At 61.4% G+C, this 17,485-nt stretch overlaps 2 protein-coding genes across 3 annotated transcripts; both read right to left on the reverse strand.

The window, feature by feature from the left end:
- Positions 1-1,931: 1,931 nt before the first annotated feature.
- CPNE7 (copine VII) lies at positions 1,932-7,760 on the reverse strand. Its single transcript, XM_010579560.1, has 15 exons — positions 7,536-7,760; positions 5,429-5,611; positions 5,283-5,357; positions 4,935-5,009; positions 4,766-4,849; positions 4,587-4,676; positions 4,277-4,375; positions 3,742-3,828; positions 3,590-3,649; positions 3,235-3,368; positions 3,082-3,136; positions 2,873-2,924; positions 2,638-2,771; positions 2,228-2,464; positions 1,932-2,069 (listed from the first exon to the last, which is right to left on the reverse strand). Exons 1-15 carry the CDS (start codon positions 7,758-7,760, stop codon positions 1,932-1,934), a joined length of 1,728 nt encoding a protein of 575 aa, XP_010577862.1.
- A 3,016-nt stretch (positions 7,761-10,776) lies between these two features.
- RPL13 (ribosomal protein L13) lies at positions 10,777-16,610 on the reverse strand. Of its 2 annotated transcripts, XM_010579562.1 has the most exons (6): positions 15,975-16,610; positions 15,518-15,633; positions 14,910-15,051; positions 13,311-13,484; positions 11,966-12,022; positions 10,777-10,982 (listed from the first exon to the last, which is right to left on the reverse strand). In XM_010579562.1, the coding sequence occupies exons 2-6, from the start codon at positions 15,619-15,621 to the stop codon at positions 10,824-10,826; spliced, it is 636 nt and encodes a 211-aa protein (XP_010577864.1). In that variant the 5' UTR covers positions 15,622-15,633; positions 15,975-16,610; the 3' UTR covers positions 10,777-10,823. The 2 variants fall into 2 exon arrangements, with proteins under 2 accessions (XP_010577864.1, XP_010577863.1); XM_010579561.1 differs by lacking the exon at positions 15,975-16,610 and having other exon boundaries at positions 15,518-15,677.
- Positions 16,611-17,485: the final 875 nt, after the last annotated feature.

Here is a 17,485-nt window from a genome sequence, read left to right on the forward strand (position 1 = left end):
CCCCCCCCCCCCCCCCCCCGCCACTCCCCGGCCCTGCTGCACCGCCGGCGGGTGCAGCCTGGCTGGGTGACACCAGGACCCCCCAGCCCCGTGGGGTCCCCCTGCACCCACCGGTGGGGCACCCACCCAGCCAGCCCCACAGATGGGGGTGCTGGGGCAGACCCCTGCCCGCGCCGAGGGCCGGCTGCCGCCGCAGCCTCGTCAGGCGCCGGGTTTCTATGGCGACGTCTATTATCCTGCTTTATAGCAGATGAATCAGGAGCTATAAATACGCGGGTTGATCGGGGTGGTGCGGGCAGCGCGCTCTGCCTGCATGCAGGAGTGCCGGCAGCGGGCAGCGCCAGAAGGTCGCGGCGGTTCAGCGTGGCCATCCCAGTGGACGGGTGAGTGGCTGCCCGGACCGGGACAGGCTGGCACCCCTGTGCTGGCACCCAGGGTGATGGCGGCATCCCTGGTCCCGCAGCCCGGCTTGGTGGCACCCGCCTGGCAGGGTCTTGGGTGGCCCTTGCCCCGTGACGGCTGCCCCGGGCCCCAGTTTCAGTCCCTGTGGTGGCTTTGGGTGACACCCCGCTCCGGTGGACATCACTGCCCCAGGAGCATCTGCCAGCACCGGGACGGCAACACACAGCAGGTGAAGGACACGCGGCACACTGTCACACAGCGCACGGCAGTAGACAGCTGGCACCCGGTGAACAGCACCCGGCGTTTGGTGCAGCAAGTAGCGCGCAGTGCTTGGCGCGCTGCGCACGGCAGCGGTGTGGCACAGCGCCCGGCGTGCAGTACACGGCACATGGCACAGCATGGCACAGTGCATGGCATGCAGCATATACCACATAGCACACAGCACGTGGCACATGGTGCATGGCATACGGTACACAGCACACGGCACAGTACATAGCATATGGCACATGGTATGTGGCACATGGTACATGGCACAGTACATAGTACACGGCACACAGTATGTGCCACATGGCACACGGCACACGGCACAGTGTACAGCATGCAGCACACAGCACATGGCACAGCGTGTGGCATGCAGCGCGTGGCACGCAACCCACAGCACATGGTATAGCACCTGGCACATGGTACATGGCACACGGCATGTGGCACGTGGCAGAGGCAATGTGCCAGGCAGGGGCAGGAGGCGGGTGCCAGCGCTGCCTCCACTCCCGCTCCCGTGGCCTGGATTTTGGGGCCGCAGCAGCCGGCAGCGGCACAGCAGGGCAGTCGGCTGCTCCGGCACAACTTGAAAGCAGTGGCTGCTCAAAAGTACCGCAGCTTCAAAGCGCCGGCGCTCCCCTGCACGCTGCCAGTCACGAATCCCCTTAAATATAGGGGCAGCTGGAGCGGCCAGCGGCAGTGCCCGTGCGGGCAGCCGGGGCTGGGGGACACGTTCGGCTCTCGCTTGCTGCCGGCCAGGGCTGGGCAGTGTGGTGGCATGGTGAGGGGCACGAGGGGGGCCGGGCAGCACCCTGAGAGCTGCCTGTCCCTCTGCCCGCGCCCCACTGAGCACCCAGCAGGGAGGTTTGGTGTTGGCGCCCAGAGAGCACGCGGCACGGGGCTGGTTGCTTTATTGGGGGGTGTCCCCCCCGCACGCTGGGGAGGGGGTTTCGTCATGCAGCCTCCAAACAACGTCACAGCGACAGAAAAGCGGGGACCGAGGGGACCACGGGGACAGCACGGATGGAGTGGGAATGGGCCACAGGGCACGGACCACTGGGACCAGGCAATGCCCGCTGGGGACCCCCAGTACCCTGGGCAGCGCAGGGAGGGGGTGCCCTGCACTGGAGCACCGGGACTGTCCCCGTATCGCGCTGCCAGCTCCCGGTGCCCCCCCCCCGCCCGGCAAGGAGGGGTCTGCGGCAGGGTTGGGACCCGTCAGGGACCCCATCCGTCCCCACGCCACGCTGCGTGGAGCGGGGGGGGGGCTCTCACTGGGGCGAGCTGAGGTTGGAGTCGGGGGTGTCAGGCTGGGGGCAGCGGGGGGGGAAGGCCTTGTAGCTGTAGTACTCCACCACCTGCTTGGGCACCTCCGCCAGCACGCACTTCGCCAGGGCCGTCGGTGACGCCTGCGGGACGGGGGACACCGGGGGGGACGGGTGAGTCAGGACACGGTGGTACCCGCCTGCCCCGGTGTGAGCAGCAGCACCCACGGGGGCACCGGCATGCCGTGCCGCGATGCTCGGTCCTGCCGTGGGGACGGGAGGACCGCCGATACCCCACTCACGTTCTTGAACTCCCGGAAAGGGACGAACTGGACTATGTCACGGAGGACGGGCTCGCCCTTGGGGGACCGCAGGATGCCGTCGTCCCCATCCAGGATCTGCATGTCGGTGAAGTCGGCGTTGCCCACCCCCACGATGATGATGGACATGGGCAGGTAGGAGGCACGGACGATGGCCTCCCGCGTGTCCGCCATGTCTGTCACCACTCCGTCCGTCAGGATCAGCAGGATGAAGTATTGCTGGGGGGGGGAGACGGATGCTTTGGGGGGGGCTGCCTGGCCCCACTGCTGGCCCCAAGCGGGGGGAGCCGGACAAGGGCTCCGCTCCGATGGGGGAGCAGCCACAAGTGGCATGAGCGTGCCGGGTCTCAGCCCAGCCTGTAGCCCACCGGCCAGGGGCAGCGGGTACCTACCGAAGCCTCCTTCGTCCGCTCCTCGTTTGCTGCCACACGAGCCACCTTGGAGATGATGGGGGCCACATTGGTGGGGCCATAGAGCTGGATTTTGGGCAGGCAGCTCTGGTAGGACTCCACGACGCCCTGGATGCCTGGGGGGGGATGTGAGAGGTGAGGGGTGGGCAGCACCAGGCTCTGGCACGGGGGGGGGCTGGGGGCCCAGCCTCCCCAGCCCCATCAGAGCTGGACTCACCCTCGCACTCATCATTGTCAGGGTTGAAGTTGATGGCAAAGTCGTGGGAGACCTGGAGGGCGAGAGGGGAGGGGGCAGCCGGTGCTCACCCACCCGCCACAGCCCCCGGCACGTGCCGAGCCCCACAGGAGCCACGGCCAAGGGTGGCTGGAGGGATGAGGGTATCCCTGGCGTCCCATGGCGCCCCGGTGCCCTGACCACCCCCTTACCTCGTACTTGGGGGGGATCCTCGCACCAAAGCCCAGAGCTGAGAATTTCTTATCGCTGCAAGGGAAGAGGCATAAGGAGCCCCGGCACCGGCACTGCCAGCACCAGGGTGCCCATCACTGGGGTGTCCTGGCCCTGGGGTGGCCATCACTGACCTGTCATAGTCCTGGCAGATCTCACCCACTGCGACCAGTGCCTTGAGGTACTCGTTGGGCTGGTAGGGGTTGATGTAGTGCAGGGAGCAGCTGTTTCGGGGGTCCCCGTTGGAGGCCGTGAAGTCAATGGCCACCTGGTGGGGGGGAGCAGCGGTGAGGGTCCCCCCATGGTGAGCAGGGCCACCAGCACGTCCCTGCTCGGATCGGGTGGCTGTGCCGGCCCCATGGCACAGCTGAGGCTCGGGGCAGCCGGGATGCAAAACCTGCAGCCCCTGGCCCTGGGGACGGGCACTTGGCCCGGTGTCGGAGCCCCTGCCCAGCTGCTGGCGCTTCGGGGTGGGGGTACGCCGCTCACCGTGAAGTGGATCTGGCAGCCGCCCATGATATAGTCCAGGAAGGAGTAGACCCTGTGGATCTTCCAGAGGGACCCGCATCAGCCGGTCCTGCCCCACGCCACCCTACAGCAGCCAGGCATGGCACGGCACGGCACGGCACGGGGGTGCTCACCTTCAGGTCCAGCAGCACCACGACCCCCGAGTTCTTGTAGTTGCGCTTCTTGATTTTGTACTTGGGGTTCATGCAGTCCCACTGCACCTGTGGCACGCAGCACCCGCGCTGCCTGCAGCCCCCCACCCCCAGGGATGCGGCCCCGTGCGCCGGTCCCCCCCCGGCACCCCGCAGCACCCCAGCCCCATGGCTCTGCAGCACTGTGACCCCACAACCCCATAACCCTGCAGCCCCACAGCCCCATAACACTCCAGCCCCCATGGCTCTATGACCCTGCAGCCCCCCAACCCCGCTGCCCCACAGCCCCAGGTTGCAGCCGCCTTCCCCGCTCCCGGCCAGACCACGGATTCCAGCCAGCCCAGGACCAATTTCCCCAGAGGAGCCCAGACCCACCATCCCTTCCCCAAAGAGGGGGACAGCGAGGGGAGAATGGCCCCAAAACCAGAGGAGGAGCTGGGAGGTGCCTCCTGGAATGGGATCTGCTGGCAGCACGGAGGGGTGACCCCACAGGCTGTCCCCGCGTCCCCACGCCCACCTTGTTCTCCCCCATCGCCTTCTGCATCTCCTCGAAGGTGGTGAAGAACTCCCCGATGAAGTCGTGTTTGCCCCGCGAGTCGTAGTCCCACACCACGCACTGCGGTGGGGGACGGCTCAGCCCCGGCTGGGCAGCACCTGGCTGGGGGGGGGGGGGGCACCACCCACGGCCCCCCAAAACTGCACCCAGCCCCAGCACCGTCCCTGGTGGCTTGGGGTCCCCAGCTTGCCGCTCATGTGGGGCTGCGGGGAAGCCAGGAGACACGTGCCCCACTGGGGCAGGGGTGGGGGTCCCCATTGCCCTTCCTCACCCTCAGCTTCCTCTTCTCCTCGCAGCTGCAGAGCGAGTTGAGGGAGACCTTGAAGGGCTCCCAGATGGGGCTCAGGTTGTTCTTCACCACCTGCGGGGGTCGAGGGGGCTCAGCGGGGCTGAGCAGCCGCCGGGGCGGCCACGGGCCGGCCGAGGGACGGATCCTGCCTGGGGCCTCACCTCGGTGCGGTATACCAGCTGCTCGCTGCGATCGTCGTCGATGCGGTAGATCTCCAGGAAGGGATCCGACTTGCTGAAGAGATCCTGGAGATGGAAGGATGGGGCAGAGCACTATCCACCCTGCCCGCCCTGCCTGCGCGGCTCCCCTTGCCCGCAGGACCCGGCTCACCTTGTCATCCAACTTCTTGGCCCGGAAGGCGAGCTCCACGTAGCCATTGTTCCCCGAGATCTCCTCCGAGATGACCTGCCAGGACAGGCGGCTGTGGGGTGCTCAGCACCCGGTACAGCTTTGTCCCCATGCCCTCCCTGCCAGCAGGGACTCTGAGCCCTCCTCACCCCCAAGAGCCTGGGGACAGCTGAATGACAGCTAGGACATGAGGAGGGTCATTGGGGACCCCCCCCATGTCCCCCAGCTCAATGCCCCCCACCCCAGCTCAGTGCCACTGATGTGCCCCAACTTGGTGCCACCCTGGGGTCCTAGCTCGGTGCCACTCCTGGTGCAGGTTCGGCTGCTCACCGTGATGGTGGACTTGCCGGCGAATTTCCCGTACTTGAGGAACAGCGGCTTCGTCACCCGCTTCTGCGCCACGATCTGCAAAAGCCGAGGGGTCGGGGAGGGGATGTCGCCGGTGGGTGTCCCTGGCGCGAGGGGCAGGGGCTCACCTGCCCCACGGTGCACTCCATGCCCCCCAGGAAATCATCATCGTGCGTGCCCACGCCGGCGTGCCCGTGGCTGTCGTACACTTCGAACCGCAGCTTCTGCACCTCCTCGAAGTAGTAATCCACCGTGAAGATCTTGGCGAAGACGGGGTTGAGGTTGCTCTTGATGATCTCGCTGCGGTCCACCTGCACAGCGGGAGCTCGGCTTGGGGGGGGACAGCGGGGCCAGAGCCCAGCTCAGGGCTGGATCTGGGACCAGTGGAGCTGCCTAGGACCTCGGAATGCCGGAGCTCACCTGGAGCCGGACACGGGGATGCAGGAACCCAGGGGCAGAGGGATGTGGGGATGCAGGATGGGAAATGCCGGGCAGCTGCCAGGAAGGACCAGCCCTGCGCAAGCGTTTACCTGCCCGTGCTGGTTCCCAGGCGAACGGCATTTGGAGGCACTGGCTTGGGCAGGGTCGTGTGCCCCCGAGGGCACACGCACGTCCCAGGGGCGCTGCTCCCTCCGGAGCTCGGGGCAAACCCCGTGGTCAGTTCGAGGGGATGCTCTGACTCGGGACTATGGTTTGCCATGGCTCTGCCCAAGCAGGAGCAATGGGCTAGTGCCCAGGATGAGCCCCTGTGCTCCCCACCCCAGGCTGGCCAAGGGCAAGGGCCACTGGCCACCGTGGCCCTGGCAGGTGGGTGGGTGCTAGGGGTCTCCCGGCCGCGCCGGCAGCGGGTGCCGAGCGGCTTTCCAGGAGCCTCCCCCACACCCCGGCCCTGCCAGCGTTGACTCAACAGGACGCATCCTGGCCAGGGCACTCTGCCAGCCCGCCGGCCCCTGCCCACCGCCTGCCTGGTCCAGCAGCATCTGCCGAGCCCGCACCGCTGCGGCGGTGGCAGGGCCACCCCATGCAGCACTGTGTCTCCTGCGTGGGCACTGCCAGCCCCACAGCCCCATCACCGGGGCGCCGGGTCTCGGTCATCTCAGCCCCTCCAGTGCCAGCCCCTGCCGGCGTGTCGGGCTGTTTTGGCTCTCGGACCCAGCGGGCAGTGGCTGAGCCGGCTTCAGCCACCGTCTTGGCTGGGCTGGGGGACATGTTCTGGCAGGGACATGGAGGGGACAGCTCACAGAGTCCCACCAAAAGGTGGCCCAGGAGGGGCCCTCTTGGATCTGGCCTTTGCATGGCACGGCACAGCATGGCATGGCACACAGAGTGTGGGGTGGCACAGCAGGGTACAACTGGCTTGGCCCGGCACAGTCTGGGAGCCGCAGCTGGCACAGGGCCCCTCGCTGCCCGCCCTGGCTCCAGCTCTGGCTCCAGCGAGCAGAGTCAATTACACGCAGAGGGATTTAGCGCTAAATCTGCTGGCTGAGCAGCGGTGATTAGTGAGCGCGGAGCTGCCGGCACCAGCCCAGAGCTAAGCCATGGGGGAGCGATGGGAAGGAGCTGTGCCAGCCCCAGTGCCGGTCCCAGTGCCGGCCGCAGCTCGTGTGGGCACCACGGCCCCATAGCACGGCACAGCGAGGGGCACGCGGTCGCAGTGCCGGCCCTGACCCTCTCTGAGCTGGCTGTCCCGAGCAGGATGAGACCAGCCCGCAAGCCCTAATCCCCCCCCAGGGGTGGCCAAGGTGTCCCTTGCCCCTGGCCTGGGGCAGCGGAGCCGTGCTGGAGCCACGCACCGTGGGCGCCCTGTTCCCCGGCTTTACCGGAGCCCCCAAGGACTCGCTCTAACCAAGGTGTCTGCACCGTCCCCACACGCTGCCAAGGGTCCCACAGCACCCTGCCCTGCTCCACGAGCCTTGCGCTCTGTACCCTACACCTCGTGCCCTGCTCCCTGCACCGTGAGCTCTGCACCTTGCGTCCAGCATCCTCTGTGCGCACCCTGCACCCTACTCTGCACCATCTCCTGCACCTTACACCCTGCTCTGCACCCTGCGCAGCAGCTCCTACCCTATTTCCAGCCCCACAGGTGTTGCAGCCACCCTGGGGCTGTCTCTGCTCCTGTCGCTATCACAGAGACACAAACTCTGCGCCCAGCACCCTGCGCCCAGCCCCGCCACGACCCCGATGACAGCCGGCCCTTGCTGCGGTGGGTGCCGGCGGTGCCCCCCACCCTCCTACCTCCATCCACTGGCCCTGGGACTGCATCAGCAGCAGGACGCAGGGGTCCGACTTGTTGAGCGTGTCGCGGTCCAGGAGGTGCTTACAGCTCACCCGCAGCTCCACCTTGGAGAGGACGGCCAGCGGAGCCTGGGGGGACGGCTCGGGGGTCTCACCCATGGTGGCCGTGGCGCGGTGGGTGGCCGGGCGTGATGGGGGGCAGGCGGCCCCGTGGGAGAAAGGCATGTGGGGGGAGCGGGGCGGCGAGGGCAGCCGCTGCCTTCGTTAGGGAGCCGGGCAGGCGCCCGTCATGCCCAGGGCACGTCGCCCCGCAGTGCCAGGCGTGGGACCAGAGACCAGGTCTGTGGGGTCGGGCAGGTCCCCAGTGGCAGCGGGTGTTGGTGGGGACCGGGGTGGGATGATCTGGTGGATGGAGGGGACCACAGGGACCCCCTGCGAGATGGGGTGGCCGGTTCCAGTCCCAATGGCTCTGCAGGGCCCTGCAAGGCGTCAAAGCACAGCGGGGTGAGCCGGAGCTGGGACACCCCTCGTGACGCTGCCCGTATACCCCCAAGTGCCACCCAGCCCCACGGGTGCTGCTGTGCCCGCGTTCACCCACCAGCCCCCTGGGCCGACCAGGGGTCCCGTGGGGCTGTGTCCACCTCTGCCCCCCCCCTCCCCACCCAGGGGCAGGATGCATCCCATGGGGAAGGGGTACCCGAGTGAGGCCGGGATGCTGTGCAGGAGCGGGGGCTGTGCAGGCAGCCCTGGGCCCCCACCCCGGGGTGCCCTTCCTGGCACTGGGGAGAAGAAAATCTCCTCCTGCCCCTGCAGGCAGCACACCCCCCGTCTGGGCAGGGCTCGCTGGCAAGGGCAGCGGGGACGCCAGGTCCTTGTCCGTGCCGCTGGGTGATGCTGGCAGTGCTGGCCATATCCCGCTGCCCCAGGCAGGACTGGTGGCACCCCAGGGTGACCCCCCCATGCTGGGGACGGGGACCACCCTCCACCCAGAGGCTGGTGATGCTCAGCCAGGTGATGCTGCAGTGATGGGTCATCAAGGGGGTCCGCCAGCCCCAGCCTGGGGCTTGTCCCCCCCACCCAAAACCCCGGGGGTTGCCTGGCTCGGGCTGAGCAGCACTCCTGCCCGCACCTCAGCGTGCCCAGCCCGGCCAAAGTTTCTCGGCAAAGTCACGCGTAGCCCCGGTCCTCCCCGGCACAAGGCTCTGGTGCCCCAGCTCCATCGGGCATCGTCCTCTTCCCTGGGATCGATGGGCACCCCTTGGCATCCCCCAGCGGAGGGGGCACCGGCTCCCACCCTGCCCAGTCAACCCCCTCACCTGGGTGCCGGTGGCCTGGGCTCCGCACACGGCTGGGCCGAAGGCTTGGGTCGGTGTGCCAGCCGAAACCGGTGTGCCAGCCGGAGCCGGTGTGCCAGCCGGAGCTGCCGCCGCTGCCACCTCCACACAACTGACTCAAGCTGCAGTTCGGGAACGGAGCCCTAAGAGGGAGACGACAAGCTCCGTTAACTGCCTCGCTGCCGGTACCGGAGCAGAGCCCGTCCGTGGGCACTGGGGCTGAGTGGGGTTCCCGGGGTCCCCGGCACCGCTGGCAGTGCCAGGGCAAGTGCTCCCGCTCCCGGTGAGCCGCCTGTGGCACAGCCCTGGTTCCCAGCACCCCACGGCCCCCCGCCCTCCCCAGCCGCTCCCTGTGGGGTACCCTAGGCCTGTCCCGCTTGCAGTCCCCGCCACGTTCTCAGCCAACACCCCACCACAAGGACGGGGTGCCCCAAAACTGCCGTCTGTCCTCCCCACACGCCGGAGCACCCGGACCCACGCTCCATGCGCCCAGAACCCTGGGCGCCCCGTCTGCCGGCTGGGGGGCTGCCCTGGCACCCCCCACCCACGCACGTCACCCCAGCACTGCGGTGCTGTCAGCTCAGCTTTATGAAAGATGATGTAATTAGCCCATATTTGGAGGGATTAAAATGCAGATAGGGCTAATGAGCAGGAGGGCACTGCAGGGCCCTGGGCTTTGGGAGCTAATCCCCAGCCTGCGTGGCAGAAATAGGCCACCCTCCTTCCCCGCTCCTCCTGCAGCCCCACGGCACAGCCCCGTGGGGCAGGAGGCAGCCGACCCATGGGGGGGGGGCGCAGGATCTGACCGCAGGCTCGGGCAGTGGGGCTGGGAAGGATGAGCTAGTAGCCTGCCGTGGCACGGGCAGCCCCACACCGGACAGCTCTTGCCCCCAGCGTTTAAGCAACTTCAGGTTCATCCATCTGTGCCGGGGCTCCCACTGGCCCCTGTGCCGGAGTGCTCAATTGTATCTGATCCCCAAGTTTCTGTCAACCTGCTAACGAAAACAAACGATTCAATTATCCCAGCAGGGGCATTTCGCAGCATGGCCAGGCTGCAGAACAGCCCCAGAACTGCTTAGCCAGCGAAGGGACTGGGTGAGTGCTCCCCAGAGCAGGACAGACCCCACCAACGCTGCCCCGTGACCCATCGCATCTGACCCCACATCAGCCCCCCACCCTGGGGCAGGCAGAGCCCAGGACCCCCCAACACAGCCACCAGGATGGGCCAGAGCCCCCAGACCCTTCCCCACGGAGGAGCCAGGCTCCTCTCCAATGCCACCAAGGTATTTCCTTAAAGAAATCACCTCGCTCCCCCCATGCCCCTCCAAAATCAGGGAGGAGGATCCCACACACAGACAGTGCAGGGCACAGCCCCAGTAAGCGCTGTGGGCCCCCAGGTGAGGCTCACAGGGCAAAGAGCCCATGGGTGACACCCACCACCCCACCCCACCTTCTAATAGCAGAGCTCTGCCTGCCTGACACTGCACCACAGGCAGAGGGGTGGAAATCATTAAATCTGCAACACTGGCAGAGCAGACAGGTAAGTGGGAAGCAGACAAAGCTTGTCAGGGAGGGGGTATCCCAAAAAACCCTTGACTGGCAGCTTCAACCACCCCAGAGACAGTGAGACAGGGTCAGGCTCTAGCACAGGAGGGAGCCCAGGCTGCCTCCCTGAAGGGAGCTGCGCAAGACCAACGTGTTTGTTTCACTCGCTTTCAGGGAAGTTTGGAGTCTCTAACCACAGCAAACGACATCCGAACAGTAACTCCCCCCGACCGCATCCCTCCACGCACAGCGGCCCACAATCTGCACCAGCACACGTGCCGTACACACACTGCAGCCGAGTGGGCGGGCGCAGGCAACAGGGCAGCTCAGTTCTGTACATTTGCCCTAAAAAGACAGCACACTCCTATTTCTATATTTTTTTTTTATTGACAGTTCTAGGGAGAACAGTTCATTTCTTCTTCTCCACATCCTGCTCTGCCGCTTCTTTGGCGCGTTTCGCACGAATCCCAAAGAGACGGGCGTTGGCCCGGGCCATGCGCAGGCTGGCAAAGGCCTTGAAGTTCTTCTCGTCTTCTGAGATAACGCGGGCCTTCTCCCGTTTGAAAACCTAGTGGGAGAGAGCGCCAGACAGTCAGACCGCACATCAGAGGCTCCCAGAGAAGACTGTATTTAAGGCTTAACACAATTAACCTCGCTACATTTTTACCACTAGCTCCAGGACGCTGTTAAGAATAGAGCATTTATGCCATCTACAGGCTCTGCCCTTATCATCACTCCACCAGGCACCTCATTTCAACTGGTTCCTAATTCGCCAGTGCACGTCAGCACAAGACCAGAACATACCAGGAAAAAAAAAAAGCGCAACGTGAAAGCCGAGTCAGGTTTGTGGCGTGCTGTCCACGGCACCTTTCGGAAGCAGCAAGGGTTGAGGCAAATGGTGACGATGCAACCTGCCCAGGCTGTTGTGCTGCCAGCACACATCCCTCACCCCAACACGTCCCAAATTCCACAGGGCTACAAGCTCCCTCAAAGGTACAAGTGGATCACCAACCCTTGAGCCCACCTGGAGGACACAGCGCTGAACACAAACACACATGGCAGATGGTTCATGTGTGCCTTCACAGGAATCGTGTGATTTGGAGGGGTTATCGTGCAGGTTCCCCCGTGGCCTTCTCTGGAGAGCATATGGAGCTCTGCTTCTCTCATGGGCCATTCAGGGTAGAAGTGGAACACCTACATATGATTATTCCCAACCAACAGCCCCTGACACCGGTGCCTGGAGCTCTCCTCTGCACCCACAAACACAGCTCATCATGCAAGGCCTCCCTCAGTTGATAAGAAGTTTAGCAGAGCTTCAAGTAATTAGTTCTTTACAGTCCACTCTGCAATGCTGAGGAACCAAAAAACAGATGTTGGCAAAAGACAAGGACAAGCTTGGCCTGTTCCTGTTTTTTTTTTTTTTTTTTGATCCAGGATGGGAAGTGCCTGGAGGCAGCAACCCTTAGCTGTAGAACAGCGAGAAAAAAATCCTCTCCGGGAAGTTTAAGTCTCAATCATGTCACACAGAGAACGCGATTTAGTTACACTTACATTCTTGATTGGCATAACTGGTCCAGTCAGCTGAGTCGCCATCTTGAGTTCCTCAGCCTGCATAACAAGAGGACAAAAAAACCCATTATTAAAAACCCCAGTATTTAAAACATCTGAGGTTAGTACCTCGGTTAAAAACATGCCCTGTACGCAGGTACTCAGCTTAAACACGTTGTTAACAATTCCAACCAGAGATTTAAGGCCAATTGGTAACGAATTCAGCATTTCAGCCGTGCAGCTATAGGAGTACTTGGCACAGACATGCCGCATCAACAACCCGCGTTTTGCCTGGCTATCGATCAGCCCGGATCTGGCCAGAGGAGCAGCGGCCTTTCGGGAGTTCTGCCAGCTAGAAAAACGTTGACGTCTACTGTGCCATTTTTAGTTTGATACCCAGCATATTCCTCAGCAATTCCTTCTAAGGGTAACTCCAGCTTCTTCTAAGAGTATGGCATCACACAAAAATTATTTATTTTAGATAGTTGATTTCAAGTAAACAAATCTGAAACAGTATTTCAGACACAAGTAGCTGTACCTACTGGTACAGAAGCTCGAGACCCTTCCTCCCCTGTTCTGAAAAGCAACCCAAGCACAGTGGGCTCCACTACGGTTAAGTGGCTCAGAGCCGACAGATGCTCCAGAAGACTGAGGATAGCTTGAGCACGCCACCTCGTTTCATGGCTTGCACCGCCCCATGGGAAGCATGTATCTACCAGAGGCAGAGCCAAGGAAAGCCAGCTATACTCTGGATCTTGCTTGAGATTTTAATGAAAAGCATTTTTGTATGTCAACAGCAGCAACCTTCTTGAGACTGCCTTATGCACAGTTTTCACTGAACTGCTCCACTGAAGAGTTTGTCCTCGCCTTCCTCACCCTTTCCACACAGCTGTCACCACAGCAGAACACAATTCCAGATGGACTTTTCAGCCATTCTGACAATTTAGCTTCGTAAACTAAAATTCAACTGGTTGGTCAGCGACCAAAGCTCCAGCAAACAGACCACCCAAGGAGCTCAGCCCCAAACCTGAGCTGCGCCCCTTTGCACAGCAGTCCCTAGGCCAAAAATCTCCCCAAAGCATTATTGTAACCCAAGAGATCCCTGTGGAAATTGACTCGTATCAGGCCTGGCCTTGCGCTGGGCTCAGTCATCCCTACAGACATGCACAGGAAACATGCTGTCCCTGAAAGAAGGGCTGCTCCCCCCCTGGGGGGTTTACATTATGAAAAGTGTTCAAGAGCAACGCCTGACTGCACGCCACAGCACCAGGATGGACCAACGACCAAACCTCTAAAAACATGACCAGAAACAGACCCCGTGAAGTGTTTCTAGCAGCCAAGTACTTACAGAGCTGTCTCCCTTCTTAGGCATAGCCGGCTTCCTTGGGAAGAGGATAAGTTTGGAGCGGTACTCCTTCAGCCTCTGCACGTTGGCTTGCAGGGACTCGGTAGACTTGTTACGTCGCCGGGGATCCACAGAGATTCCAATAGTCCGGGCAAACTTTTTGTTAATGCCAGCGAGCTGAAGAGAGAGTGGACAGTGTCAGCATCTGACAACTCCCAATGCCACCACACTACTGCTGGTAGCCGCTCGGGTCATCAGCCAGACAAGGGTTTGAGCGCAGCCGTCACAGGCTACAGAGTCTGGAGAAAGGTTTAGCATCTGACCGAACAGCCATCAGCAGTGTGAGGGTCTGGCAAGAGGGACTGATGCAGGCAAAGGGCATCCTGGTGTCTGTATTTTAATGCTTAAAATATTCCACAGACTTTACAGTAATTTTTGCAGATGGATCTCCTCAGGAGAGCAAAGTGCAACCCCTGAGTAATTATGAGGGGGACATTTAAACTCTTGATACACATAAGACAAAAATGTTCGAAGTCTGCAAGCAGATAACTCTGGTTCACTGAATACTAGAAGCTCCATTAAAGAAGTACTTTTTTGTAACCATCTTAAATGAGAAATAACCTCATTTTCTGTTTAAAAACAAACATCTGCGTACCATTTTGTATTCCAACATTACCCAAAAATTAAAGAAAAATGAAGTAATGAAGCATCTGGCATCTGAAAGAACAATTTTACTGCTTCAATGCACTAATTTCACTGTTATAAATGTTTTAATTAGATACTAAACAACGCACAAGAGATGGCTTTGGATGCCGGCTGCCAGCAAGCACTGATGTTTATTCCTGCCCACTGTGTGGAGATAGGCCGGTGAGGGTTCCTGCAGACCACCACAATCTAACTTTTAACAGCTCATCAGCTCTGCATGCCTGGGAAGGTCACCGAGAACAGTTTCCTGAAGCAACGAAGGGCACTGAACACTTCCCACAGACTTCTAAGTGTTCCTAAACCAGCTTGTAGCTATTGCATGAGAAGCAGGCATAGCTACTCTACAAGGCTATGCTGAACAGTTCCCTTCCCTAGCACAACATTCCCTACTTCTCTAAAAATAAGTTGAGGGTGGCTTACTTGGTCCACAACACGAACAGGTTCACATTGGCTCAAATTTTTAGGATTAGCAGAAACATGTCTCAAAAAGAAATGAAATAATTTAATGAAGAAACTATTAGTTTTTTTCCCCACCCACCCCCAAAAGAAGCTTAGGACACTCAATTAAGGCTCTTCCAGAACCCAATTTTAATGGAATTTTGTTTAAGTGACAGTCTGACCAGACAAATGGGTGTTTACTTTTCAAAGCAACTTTTTACTCTGACATACGCTACTGCACTCCCACGCCACAGCTAAAGAAAAGGCAAGAGCAGCGTTTTCTACGCTTCTGTAGAGCCAGCAACACCAGAAGTCTCCCCTGGCTGAGCCAGCATCAGCCGATGCTGACACCTTGGCAATTCACTTGCGCGTTGCCTATATGCAGATGAACAGGACAAGACAACCGGGCTCAGACTCGAAGTTAGTTTTATTGGGTTGAGATCAGTGCTCCGTACTTACTTTAAGCTCTTCTAGGCTGAAGCCTCTGCCAGCACGAACTTTTTTGTGGTATCTGATAGTAGGGCACCTCACTATAGGCCGGATGGGCCCAGCCACGGGCCGGGGAGCGATGCGACGAGCCTTCGCCTGGCGGGCCTTCCTCCTGGAAGGTTGAAGGGGAGAGCGATGAGGAACACTGCATTTCTGCCAGATGTGCCACTCCTACACTGCCAGGCGACCTCCCTTGCAGGGCAACATCTGCAGCGTGGGGATCTCTCAGAAGCAAACACAACACTGCCCTAGCAGCTCAGACAGGCTGATGCCTGCTTCTACAGAACAGCCGCAGTCATCAGATACAGAAGGGTTCGAGGGAATCATCAATGAGGTACAGCGATTCCGGAGATTTCTCATCACTTGACTGCAGCTAGAACGGCCTGACCCTGACCAGAGACCCCACACCCCGCTGCTATCCCAGAGCCTTTAACAAGGTTAGGAGAACTACTTAATACAAAGACACAGTACTTCAGTTTCCTAAACAGCCCGATACAAGACGAGAGATACCTTCCCCCCCACTACATGAGCGAAAGCAGCAGGAGCAGGCCGGGGGAAGCCGGGCCGCGGGCACTCACCTGCGGATCTTGCGGGCGGGCTGGTTGAACCATGTGGCCACTCGCCGCTGCCAGTCCTTGTGGAAGTGGGGCTTCAGGATCATGCCATTGCGGCTGGGCGCCATGGCTGCCGGGGCCTGCGGACACGGGCAGGGCTAAAGGCGGCCGCCGGCCCCGCCGGGGTAGCGGGGCCGCGGGGCATCCCCCGGCGACCACGCCAGAGACCCTTCCCCGGTCCCCGTGCCACCCAGGACGGGCCCAGAACGCTCCCAAGCCCGCCGGGCCAGGCCCATGTCCATGCCCAGGCCGGGAGCCTCTCAGCGCCCCCCTCCGGGCCCGGGCGCAGCCCTCCACGCAACCCGCAGCCCCGCGCAGGTATCCGAGCGGCCCCGGGGCACAGCCCGGTCCGAAACACAGCCCCCGGCGGGCGGATGGCGGCGGATGGAGCCCCCCCGGCCGCGGCAGCGCCCCGACTCACCTCCCGCCACTGCAAATGGCCGACCGGAAAAGGAAGCGGAGGCGCCCGAGAGCGCCGGAAGTGCGGCACCGGCGACCAATGGGCAGCGCCGCGGGAACGGCCCAATGGGAACGACGGCGGCGGAAGAGCCTGGCGGCAGCTTCACCGCGCCCCTAGTAAAGATGGCGGCAGCTTAAAGGGGCCGCGCACACCGAGGCGAAGGGAGCCCCGGGGCCAACATGCCCGGTGCGATGGGAACGGACACGGGGCAGGGGGTTACGCCGTCCCCAAGGGCTCCCGCAGGACCGCGGGGGACCCTGTTCCCTTCCACACCGCACAAGCAGGGAGACCCAGCTCTGCCATGGGGCCCCCCAGCAGGGCTCTGCCACCCTCCCCAGTTTGGGGAGAGCAGCAGCATCTCCTGCATGGCAGGAGAGCGGTCAGGGGACCACCACCCACCTTGGCAGAGCCCACATCCTCCAGTGGATCCTGCCGGCTGGATGGCACGGCCATGCTGGAAGCCACCCAGGCCCCTGCACTGTCCCACCAGCACAGCACCCCTACGGGCATCCCCCTCAGCTCCGCAGAACCAAATCCTCCCGGCAAAGGGTTGATTCAGGCAGCTTAGAACGCAGCCACGACTTTAAAACAAACAAACAAAAATTATAAAAGAATATCTGCTGCTGGAAAAGTGAATTCAAAGAATTGACCTTGTGAAGAAACAAACAGGTTTGGAAGAAAAAAAAAAATCCAGGCAGTAGCTTCCCAAATGTAGAAAACCACTTCTGCCCCTGAAAGCAAGGGAAATCGTCCCCACCACGGGGATGACAACCAGCCCTCGAGGGAGGGCTCGAGGCTCCGTGTACGTAGGTGTATCGGTGCTGGGACAGGGGAGAGGATGCCTTGCAGAACCATCCTCCCCCCATCATCAGGAGAAAGGAGAGGCTCTCGGCTCCAGCCTGACTCCGTGAGCAGCAGCCTGGGGATTGTGACTGAGGCCTGGGAGGTGATGGGCTTGGGGTGGGGTCTTTCAAGTCACAGACAATCCTCACAGAATAACTCAAGTCACTAACCTTTCCTAAAGGATTAATCCAGCCAGAGCACACCAGGCACCAACAATCATTTTAATGCTTTCCCTGCTGAATGGCAGACAACCATGTCATCACAGCTTGTTCTGCAAGAGCCACGAGGAAGGAGCCAGAGGAACTGCCGGCTTTTTACCGAGGCTTCCCAACAGACACACCTGCTTTTGCTCAAGTTCCTGAGAGCTCCTCTCCAGCTCTGAACCAGCAGTGCCGCCAAACAATCTTCCAACATGTAACTCGGAGCCACTCTCTGCAACGCTAGTTTCTAACATCACACAGCAGGGTTATGTTGGTTTCTGCACACAGGTTTTCCTCAACCTCTGCTTGCGAGAAACTTGCTATAAAAACTGAATGTAAGTTATTGGACAGGGAGAAGAAAGCCCTTTTCCTGTACAACTCGATAGCTACAATAAGCTTTATATGTGCCAAAACGCATATCTGCATCTT

The sequence above is a fragment of the Haliaeetus leucocephalus genome, unplaced genomic scaffold (assembly GCF_000737465.1).
Source record: "Haliaeetus leucocephalus isolate CR32 unplaced genomic scaffold, Haliaeetus_leucocephalus-4.0 Scaffold668, whole genome shotgun sequence".
In the NCBI taxonomy this organism is placed as follows: Eukaryota; Metazoa; Chordata; class Aves; order Accipitriformes; family Accipitridae; genus Haliaeetus; species Haliaeetus leucocephalus.

Coding starts and splice junctions, on each gene's coding strand:
- CPNE7 (XM_010579560.1), bottom strand. CDS start 7,760: ATGCCTTTCTCCCACGGGGCCGCCTGCCCCCCATCACGCCCGGCCACC. Junction 5,612..7,535: donor CCCAGGGCCAGTGGATGGAG/GTAGGAGGGTGG, acceptor CCCGCTGTGCAG/GTGGACCGCAGCGAGATCAT. Junction 4,677..4,765: donor AGCTGGTATACCGCACCGAG/GTGAGGCCCCAG, acceptor CGACCCCCGCAG/GTGGTGAAGAACAACCTGAG.
- RPL13 (XM_010579562.1), bottom strand. CDS start 15,621: ATGGCGCCCAGCCGCAATGGCATGATCCTGAAGCCCCACTTCCACAAG. Junction 15,052..15,517: donor CCCGCCCGCAAGATCCGCAG/GTGAGTGCCCGC, acceptor TCAACCTTCCAG/GAGGAAGGCCCGCCAGGCGA. Junction 12,023..13,310: donor CTAAGAAGGGAGACAGCTCT/GTAAGTACTTGG, acceptor CTTGTTATGCAG/GCTGAGGAACTCAAGATGGC.